Source organism: the organism of the source record quoted next, unplaced genomic scaffold, assembly GCF_019419815.1.
Source record: "Pyrus x bretschneideri cultivar Hongxiangsu unplaced genomic scaffold, Pyrus_bretschneideri_v1 Contig5, whole genome shotgun sequence".
Lineage (NCBI taxonomy): Eukaryota > Viridiplantae > Streptophyta > Magnoliopsida > Rosales > Rosaceae > Pyrus > Pyrus x bretschneideri.
Genome location: NW_025999787.1, coordinates 10,897,869 through 10,907,806, shown reverse-complemented (window position 1 = coordinate 10,907,806; position 9,938 = coordinate 10,897,869). Strand labels below are relative to the sequence as shown.

Sequence of the window (9,938 nt, the reverse complement as noted above, 5' to 3'; positions counted from 1 at the left end):
TCTTAACAGGTGCTTATCGGGTTACCCGATAAGACCCGATTCGTTATCGTGTCGACCCAAACACCTGTTAATTTCGTGTCGTGTCGTGTCGGGTTATCGGGTCGTGTCAGAAATTGCCAGGCCTAGTCTCAGGCCACCTGAAGTCTGAGAAATGTACATGTGAAGTTCTTCAGACGATCCTCCAAATGTTTGGTACAGGTCCTTTTTGTGCCCACCAGTGTTTTTTTGACGAAATATCTCTCCCAGGTTGCTTCAACAACACTTGACAAATTCTCAATAGCACACATCAGATTGCTTCGACATATGTCAATATATTTTGATATGTGTGCAACTTGATTCGGTTAACAACAACAAGACCACTAAATGTTCAACGAAATGCATCAGTTAAAAAATTGAATTGCGCTTCGCGCTATTTCTGTCTAAAAAGCGTGAACATTTTAACACTGTGATCCCATTCATGATTTTTCTTATTCCGAAAAGGTAGACATATCAGACAAATTTATTCAAATCTGAATCTTTAGGTTTTCTTATAAATTATTGTTTTTATTGTTAAAGTACAAATTGAGTAGGCGTGGCCTCTTCTAAACTCACAGAAGTCTGTATATATACGTACCTCAAAGAGAAGACGGACACTACAAGCAATTAATGCACGTGTCATAATTGCCCGACCGAGGTCTCCCACTCCCCCTGTCTCCACTTCCCGTCCACTGGAAAAACGGCAACTCGGGCTCAACTCGGTTTCGACTCGGACTCGACTCAGACTCGGACTCAGACTCCAAGACCCATGGGGAGCGCCAGAGACCGAGACGACTCACTCACATTCACCAACCCATCCACGTCCTCCTCCCCAATCGTCATCTCCGACGCGCTCGAAAGCTTCCTCTCCGACCCCAATTCCCACATCGGCAGCGCCTCCGGGAGCTTCCAGAACGAGGGTCTCCTCGCCGACACCAGCGGAAGCTGCAGCGACGCCGAGTTGGGGTTCTCCCGGTCCGAGTTCCGGACGAGCCAACTCGCCGGGACGGTGGAGTTTTACCAAAGGCATGTGTTTTTGTGCTACAAGAACCCACAGGTTTGGCCGCCGAGGATCGAGGCCGCCGAGTTTGATCGGCTGCCGAGGTTGCTCTACTCCGCCGTCATGGCCAGGAGGGGAGATATGAAGAAAGAGGTATACTTTTTTGTTTTTTTTTGCTTTGTGATTGGTGCTTAATTTGGTGAAAATCTAAGTCTTTTTAGGAATGAATTGGATCGATATTTGGTGCTATTTCGGTTTTTTTTTCATATTCGAATTCGTTTTGTTATATGGGTTTTGGTTACTTTGTGGATTGCTTGTTGTTTAAGTAGTGATTTCAAGGTGTGTGATTTAGTAGGTTGGGTATGAATTCTGATCAATGGAGTGTATTGCTTGTGTTTTAAGGCTGTATGGTTTGGTAGTTTTCCGCTTTCGGGTTGAATGCGGTTGCTTGTGAATGTGGCGAGCGGAAATGGATCTTGGCTGCTTGTTAGGTTTGCTTATAATCTAAGGTTGATTTGGAAGCATGTGATTTAGTGTGTAGCTTGAACATGAAGGGGGTACCTTTCATATTTTGGTGTTGTACAGTGGGTTCTGTTTTAGCCTTTTAGGTGTTCTTTTGGGTAATTCGGAATCCGGTTGTGTAGAATTTGGATAATTCTAAAATGGGAACTGTTAAGGGAGGTGGGATATGGCAAAACTTGACGTTGATTGATGAGGTATTCGGTGTTTACTTGCGGGTGTAGGATTTAGTTTGGGAATGCGGAATAGTGTGAAAAATATGATTTTTGAAATAAGGTGAACTGACTAATCCCATGGCATCGTACAACACAATATAGGAAGCTGGTGTATAACAAGGTTTATGCTATAGGTCTTTTTACGTAGTTTGTTTCATACTGAATGGAATGAAATGAAAATCACCAGCAGATAAATTACCTGGCCTGATGAATGAATGATGTGATATTGATTTGTTTGCTTGGGTAGGATCCTCTCCGGATCCCTTCCCTGGGGATCCTCGGGATCCTTCAAGCGCGAGCGATCAACAATAAGTAAACGGCCAGGATTAGTTTGAAACTATTTTCTTCTCTTTACGAAACGCCTCCCTCTCTCTTATTCACCGCCTTCTTTACCCTCTCTCTCTTTCTCAATCTTCACCTTCTCTTCTCCATTTCTCACTCTTCCAAAAATTAATTTCAATTTTTTTGTTCAAAATTTCCTGTAGAGCGAAGTCGTTCACATGACATCTCTCTCCTGTCCCATTTTGCTTCTCAGCATTTCACCTTTCACCTTCCCCTTGCCTCCCACATCTCAGAATTTCAATAAAGCCATCTTTGTTGTTGGTCTCAAGCAGAAAATCAATCAATCCAACAAATTAAACACCCAAAACGCAATCTTTACCCCCATCCTCCATCCCAAACCCGACTTCTTTTATTCACCTAACCAAAAACACCTATACACCAAGAATAACATTTTTAATATGTTCTTCTTTTTTGTGTATTTTCCAAACTCCCTAACAACCTAGAAATTAAAATTTCCAAACAGCCAAGCAATAGATTGCAGGGAGAAAGAAGAAATTTGTCAGATTTTGTATTTGACGTGAAACCCATTAAACCAAGGGAGGGAGAAAGAGGAGAAAAATAGTTCGGATCGAGGATCTTTGGTTGGGCCGTCTCGCAATGATCGGCACTCGGAGGCTTGAGGAGCAGCCTGCTAAAAGGGAAGCCATGAAGATGGCGGACTTGCCAGTGCAGTGTTGAAAGAGAAGAGAGAGAGGCGGACTGTTTGATGTGAAATTGAAATGGTTCCTACAGCTCTTTGATGGAAAAAAGAGAGAAGAAAACTGAAATCTAGTGAAATTGAGAGAGGAGACTCAGAAGAGAGAAGAAAGAGAGGGACAGATTTTTTGATGTGAAAATCATTAAAAAGATAAATTAATTACTAGCCATAGGATATGCATCTAACGTCCACGATCAAATTGGTCTCCTCTGTGAAAGTTCCAGAGAGGACCCGAGCCCTGTTTGCTTGGATGCAGTGTTTACTGACCATTCACAGAAGTTGGATCTATTAGCTGCACATTCTATGCTGCTTAAAATACCATGTCATTACCAGTTTATTCCTTTTTAACTTCTTATTTTCTCTAACGGTGTACTTTTTAGTTGAGGCTAACAATTGTTTTTTGTCTCTTTCATCTCGTTCCTCTTCTAGACCCGCTTAACAATATGTGAAGGACATGATGGAACTGAAACATCAAATGGCGATGTATTAATTTTCCCTGACATGATCCGATACAGGTAAGCTACAAGTTCCATTGGGATTTCCTTTCGATACATTGATTCCCCTTAAAATTTGATACTAACATAAACTGAATGATAAAATGCAGGAGATTGACCCATTTTGATGTTGATACATTTGTTGAAGAAGTTCTTGTGAAGGATGGTGAATGGCTGCCTGGAACTCCTGAAACTCTGAGGGGTTCATATGTTTTTGTATGTTCTCATGGGTCCCGGGATCGCCGTTGTGGAGTCTGTGGACCTCCCCTGATCAATAGATTTAGAGAAGAGATAGAATTACATGGTCTTCAGGGTAAAGTGTCTGTTAGCCCATGTTCGCATATTGGGGGGCATAAATATGCTGGAAATGTTATCATATTTGGATCAAATTGCAACAGAGAAGTCTCGGGCCACTGGTAAATGGAATTGTTTTTCTGTTAATTTATATAACTTTTAGTACTCTTTTCTGTTATCATTGCTCTTAGGTATATTTTTCGCTCTTTTCCAATTCTATTGCTTGATTAATTGTTGGCAATATCTGATCATTTTATTTCTGATAGGTATGGATATGTTGCTCCAGAAGATGTAAATGTATTGCTTGAACAGCATGTCGGGAAAGGAGAAATTGTAGACCGGCTATGGAGGTAATCTGTTTAAATCTTCAATTTTTTTGTCATAATCCATAGGCTTGCTTTTGAAGCAATTTTCGCATATCGATGCTTGCTCTATTATTGAAACAATGTTTAGCCATGAAACTGGATCTTAGAGGAAGGGCCTCTTTTGCACCTATGCAATTTTATTCTGACTAGAGAAAGGAGGTTGAAAATATTGAGGAAATAGTCGGTTCAACCTTCGCAAAATTAGTAGCCGATTATTTTATGAAGTGGTCACTCTTCTTGTTTGAGGATTTTTTGTTCCTACCGTGTGCATGTGTTGCGTAACTGTGATTACTGACGGGAATCTATGGTGTGGTTTCAGGGGTCAGATGGGTTTATCAGAAGAACAGCAGAAGGAATCTCAAGAACGAAGGCTCCAGCTTAATGGTGAGACAGATGTGGGACAAACCACTACAGAGTTGACACAACCAAAGGAAAGGGGGATGAATACTAGTGTCTGTAGATCGCAAGTCGAGATTGGGGGCTGTTGCCAGGAAAACGGAAACTCTTGCTGTCAGAATGCTACGCTAATGGAAAACATAAATAGTCCCGAGCTGAATGATGAGATTGCAGTGAAGGCAACAGCCGAAAAGAAAAAAGGCACTAGGAAACCACTTTCACGAATGAATAGTGGCAAAGGGGCATCCACGCGCAAGGTTTGTGCGATGCCAACATGGTTTCAGAGCTGGGAGCGTGAAGATACATACGCAGCTGTAGCTGTTGTTTGTGCCGCTGTGTCAGTTGCCGTTGCTTACAAGTGCTGCAAACAGTTGAGCTGAAACCGTGGATCCAATCTGCGTTGTTTGATCATGTTACAGGTTATTGTCTACCCCCTTTTTCCCCCGAAATTTTAGATTTCGCTTCTAGTTCTAGCCGTGAGGCCCCTACGGAAGGATCTGTATTGTGCTTGCAGAAGGGGAAAGGATTTGGATACGTTCGTGCATGTGTAAGAACACTCTGGCGGGCGGGCGGGATACTCGAATTATCTTTGTTGTGGTAATAATTTGTACTTGTGCATATATATCAACAATTTGTTACCCAATCCATATATTGACAACATCTTCCGTATGGTATTTTGGATGCTCATCAATCTCAATTGGAAGCAAAGCAGTTCCACTACTTTTTGTTGATTTTTCTAGTTTCCAGATTAGAATTCAACATTGCCCTAACCACGCACGTAAAAGATTTTGGGGAAACTTGAGAATAGCATCTTCCGCAAAAACTGCGAGCAATAAGTCACGATGTTTCATTGTTTTGCAAATTTATTAAAAACCATCATGAAACTTATTTTCGTGCATTTTGGTCGCACCATAAACCTCCTTGTGGAATGTTTCAGAGATGTTTAAGGGCTTGTTTGGAAGTGCATTTAAAATGACTAAAAACGCTTTTAGAGAAAGTGTTTTTGGGTTCCAAAACCACTTGAAGTGCTTTCTACAAGAAGCACTAGTTATGTGCTTATTCCAGAAAGCACTTTTAAGTGCTTTTACAAGATTTACTAGCATTTTTATTAAAGATTGTTTTCAAAAATATTTTCACCAAAAGCGCTTTCAATCATTTTAAAAGCACATCCAAATGAACTCTAAGCCAAGGAAACTCTGTTTTGGCTATGTTCTCGAGCCCTATTACCATTATTTGTTCATTTTCCCATTTTCATATGCATCCGTAGGAGTGCAACTTGAGTTAGGTCAACTCGACCATTGATAACCTAGAAAAATGAATGTACCGGTTCCAAGAGGCCTATAATATTACTCTTTACTGCATATTCACTAACGATTTGCAATCGATTTTGAAAAGTACGAAAAAAACACCCTCATAAAACCTGCTTCTTTAGGTTGGACTGGAGAAAAATCAAAACAGAATACTAGATCACTAGTACATAACCCATCATAAAATCTTAGTATAACTCGGGTTTTAATCGGTTTTGCAAAGTTTAACAAAAACCGCGATACAGCCCTATTAGTATTAGTTCGTACTAAAAAATCTGCATCGAGTCGATGCAAGCATTACACAGATACATAAAATTAACTTTAGAACATTCCTGCCTCATGGCAAAGGAAGAGTGTTTAGCTACATTGTCATGTAGGATCTAGTTGGCTAAGTAAGTGCTATAAAATTATGAAGCACCATTGACTCTTAGGCCACTTAGTGACTTGGCGAGCCCGTTTTGATTCTGATTTCCGAACTTTTGGAACTCGGATTCTATGGTCTTTGCAATGTCTGCACGTTCTGGGTCCGTCTCTGGAAAATTAACATGGAAGGATCCCTGCTTGAGTGGTGCAATGGACTCCCTCAAGCTCGCTTGTTGCTTGACGAAATTGTAGAGCTCTTGATGGAATGGATGGTCAAAGGAGAAACAATTGTTAGTGTGTCCGTTGTCAGAATGCCGAGAGGACCCAGATCCCTCCTTTCTACAAAAATGTGGGAGAGATGCGTAGTCCATGATCTGCATATACATTTTCAGGTCAGGTTGTGATCGTCAAGGAAACCAAACAAAACATAGACGAACAAATGCAGCTGGAAAAGAACAAGATATTTAACACTTTGCAAAGTTTACAGGGTAGAATATAACACAATATTAAGTTGCCAGCAAGAAGTAGAAATAACGGAATAGGAAGTCAGTGGTAACAGTTGAACCAAAGAACATGCTTACTTTCAGTAATTCGTCTTTCCCAGAACCTTGAAGAACCTGGATTTTCCTCCTTGTTCTTTCTTGCAAAAGAGGCTTTACAACCTGTCAAGACTTTACATTAGGACTTGTGTAACACCCACCAAATCCTTTTCCCTTTTTCCGACGTATTATTTCAAAGTGTGAGTTGTTATGATACAAACCTTCCAACAGGCGGAAAATATGTATGGGACATTGACGATATAGTATGTATCCGTCTTCTCTGGATAGTTTAAGTCATCAATTGTAGAGACAACAGTCAAAAGCTGCATCAACAGATCATGCAAAGTGTCAATCTCACGGGTCCTTACAAAAAGAATCAAAGAAAAACAAAAGGCAAACAAATAGAGGCTCATGCTATAGCAAGAGATACCTTTATCTGGTTAAGTGCTGAGAGCCTTAAACCAGTCATATCCAAAACCTTCACACACGTTCCAATATACTGTCCATACTTCTTTGTTGCGGAAGGCTACAACAAAAAGGGGGGAAAATCAAGCTCCTAAAAGAATTCCCCATTAGAAAGATAAAACTAAACATTCTCAAGTACTCACCAATACAACACGATCTCTGTACTCATTCATTTGGATGTGAGACTGGACATAGTAATTTACCTACAATGACAACAAATCAAACAAGTAAGCATCACTACAAGAATAATAATATTACATAAGTGCATACAAACATGTGCCAAACTACGTTTTAACAGAAAGTACATTGGCACATAAAGCTCATTATTTTAGAAAATTTGTGTATCTGCATGTCAATACATGACCAATGCTATAATATCTCAAAACTCCATGGTATACTTAATAAGTCATTTTCTTAGCATTGGAAGTCTCGGTAACACCAAAATATAGAACATTATGCCAATATATTCTAATGCCTTCTCTGAGGTCAGACAGATCATACATTCTAATGTGTAAGCACAGATACGACCCACATAACAGCTTAAAGCCCCAGCGTAACTTAAATGATTTCTTGATAATGGTTTCCATCATTACACATCAAAACCAGACATACAAAGATATCTATGTTGAAGAAAATTAAACAGAACAAATTATATCATCCTTACAGAAGCTTTGTCAAATGTGCTTTGCCCCACACCAACAGCAATGACAGGAAGACCCTGGAAAAAGAAATCAATACAACAATGAGATATAAGAATAAGTTTGAAATTAAAAGTAATGCACCCTGAGGGAGCAAAAGCTAATCATGTTTTGCAGCCGAAAGAAGAAAAAATCAGGATACCTTTTTTGAGTAACCTGACAATCCCACAAGCTGCGAATCTCGCACTGCTCTGTACAAATCATTTGGGATGATTGGTTTCTGTACATAGCAAATTAAATGCTTTGTCACCACATTAAGTATATTCACTTTTCCACCACGGTTAAAGTATCAAATCTCGCCACTAACTAAGCCTGAAATGCATGAATCTCAAGAGAACTACAAGTGACTGGTCACAAGACAACATGTTTATTTACTAATTATTCATTGAGAAAACTCACCGCCAATATATTGTCAATTTCGCTTTCTATCCTCCATTGTAAACAGTCGAGCAACTGGAACAGTTTAGCATTATTAGGAAAGCATTATAAGCAAAAGATGAACAGCTTGAGATCTTGAAACCTGAAACATTATAACTATTATTTAGTAAACTGAATGAATCTAACCATTTTATGGGCTTTTCCCACATTCATGTCCCGAGCTTTAAGAAAACGCATTAATGTCTCATTTGGATACCCCTGGTGCACATTCTGTAGATCAAGAGGCGCCAAGTGAATTTGAGATATCATTTATGCAAACCATATATCATAAAAGAAAAGAACAATATTATCCTCTTCAATTCATGAATTTGAAGCAAAACAAGAATAAGCCTCAAAACCACGCTATATTTTATCAAAAGTTTGCGAAAGTTTAGCTTGGTCAATGCCATCTCTCTGATTTTCCTTTGGCTTTCTTTTTCTTCATCCTTTTTTTTTTCTGGTTAGGATCCTTTGCCCCTCTCTCTCTCTCTCGAACAATGTAATCCCCTCCCCCTCCTTCCTCCTCCCCCCATACTTCCATAACAAAGGGCTTCATTTCGTTATGCATTGTCCAAAAAAATGCAACAAGTACATCATGCCCAATTAGATGCAGTAAGGTTCAGTTCAATTAAATTGTTCATCACCCGCAGAATAGGTTCACCAATTCAGAGCACAAACCCGACGCTATATTTGCACAAAAACTCCATCTTTATTAAAACCCAATATGAAGATTCCATAGAAACTCAATACTTTCCTCTCACTATAAGCGAATATGAAGTTTCATCCACCCAAAAGGAGCAAGATCAGATTGATTAAGTAATAATTAATATGCTGCCGGCATTCTCTTAGTAACCAGTGATTAGGATCACCATAGCAGATGACCTTCCGCGGTAAACATCTGATTTAACAAATGAATTCACCCGGCCTAAAAACAGACAGAAACTCCGAAAATGCATGGCATCGGAGACTCAGATCACATCCAAAATATTGACTTATGACCTAAACAGTAAGCTAAAACGACTAAATTGTGGTAAACTGAGTAATGGGTTTTGATCTCTAACGCCGCAAAGCATTAAAGTAACAAAATTTCAAAACTCCAAAGTCATTTTCTTGTTCAATCTTTTTTCCCAGTATCCAAACACGGAACAGATCGAGCAAAACTAAAAGAAAAGGAATGGTCTAACCTCAAATGTATTCTTCAGTGGCTCGTCAACTGTAAATTCAGAGCAAAAAATAATTAAAAATTAGCTAAATATTAGATCAAATGAGAAAATTATGCAGATTTTAAAGTGGGTTTAAAAAGCTCACCTTCTTCCATTAACTTCTGAAACTGCTTGACCGCCTCTTGATTGGCAATACCCATTTTGCTCTTTACAGTGATCTAAACAAAAAAGGCCTCAAATTGGCACAAGATTGTGAAAAACCAAAACTGGGTTGGCTTTCACTCTGATTCTCTCTCCTCTTCTCTCTCTCTCTCCTCTCACTTTTTGCAGTGCTCTAGATTACAAAAAACTCAAACTGATTCACCAAAATCTAGGGAGAAAGAAAGAGAGAAGTTTAAAGGTGGAGAGAACTTTGAGAGAAAGGAGAAGGGGATAGGGGAGAGGAGAGAGGAGAGAGGAAGAGGAGAGAGAGAGAGAAAAAGTGGGGTGTCCTTTTTCAAATCTGGTGCATTTCTGAGCACCTTAACTATGATTGAGATCTTTTTTAAGGCATTTGTTGAAATATCTTTTTTGGTCAAAATTAAAATGAGCGGTTAAAAATAGAAAGAAATAAATAAAATGAAGCCACATCTTAAACCAACAAGAGTGG

The 9,938-nt window shown here is 39.4% G+C and overlaps 2 protein-coding genes across 2 annotated transcripts; one reads left to right on the top strand and one right to left on the bottom strand.

The window, feature by feature from the left end:
• Nucleotides 1-320: 320 nt before the first annotated feature.
• LOC103940704 lies at nucleotides 321-5,011 on the top strand. The gene is made up of 5 exons (XM_009350865.3): nucleotides 321-1,168; nucleotides 3,218-3,303; nucleotides 3,393-3,698; nucleotides 3,843-3,926; nucleotides 4,261-5,011. Exons 1-5 carry the CDS (start codon nucleotides 785-787, stop codon nucleotides 4,715-4,717), a joined length of 1,317 nt encoding a protein of 438 aa, XP_009349140.2. The 5' UTR covers nucleotides 321-784; the 3' UTR covers nucleotides 4,718-5,011.
• Nucleotides 5,012-5,808: 797 nt separating this feature from the next.
• On the bottom strand, nucleotides 5,809-9,736 carry LOC103940705 (phosphatidylinositol/phosphatidylcholine transfer protein SFH1). Its single transcript, XM_009350866.2, has 11 exons — nucleotides 9,435-9,736; nucleotides 9,311-9,339; nucleotides 8,274-8,357; nucleotides 8,109-8,162; nucleotides 7,852-7,929; nucleotides 7,676-7,729; nucleotides 7,155-7,214; nucleotides 6,977-7,072; nucleotides 6,768-6,869; nucleotides 6,589-6,669; nucleotides 5,809-6,381 (listed from the first exon to the last, which is right to left on the bottom strand). The coding sequence occupies exons 1-11, from the start codon at nucleotides 9,487-9,489 to the stop codon at nucleotides 6,052-6,054; spliced, it is 1,023 nt and encodes a 340-aa protein (XP_009349141.2). The 5' UTR covers nucleotides 9,490-9,736; the 3' UTR covers nucleotides 5,809-6,051.
• Between the last annotated feature and the right edge of the window lie 202 nt (nucleotides 9,737-9,938).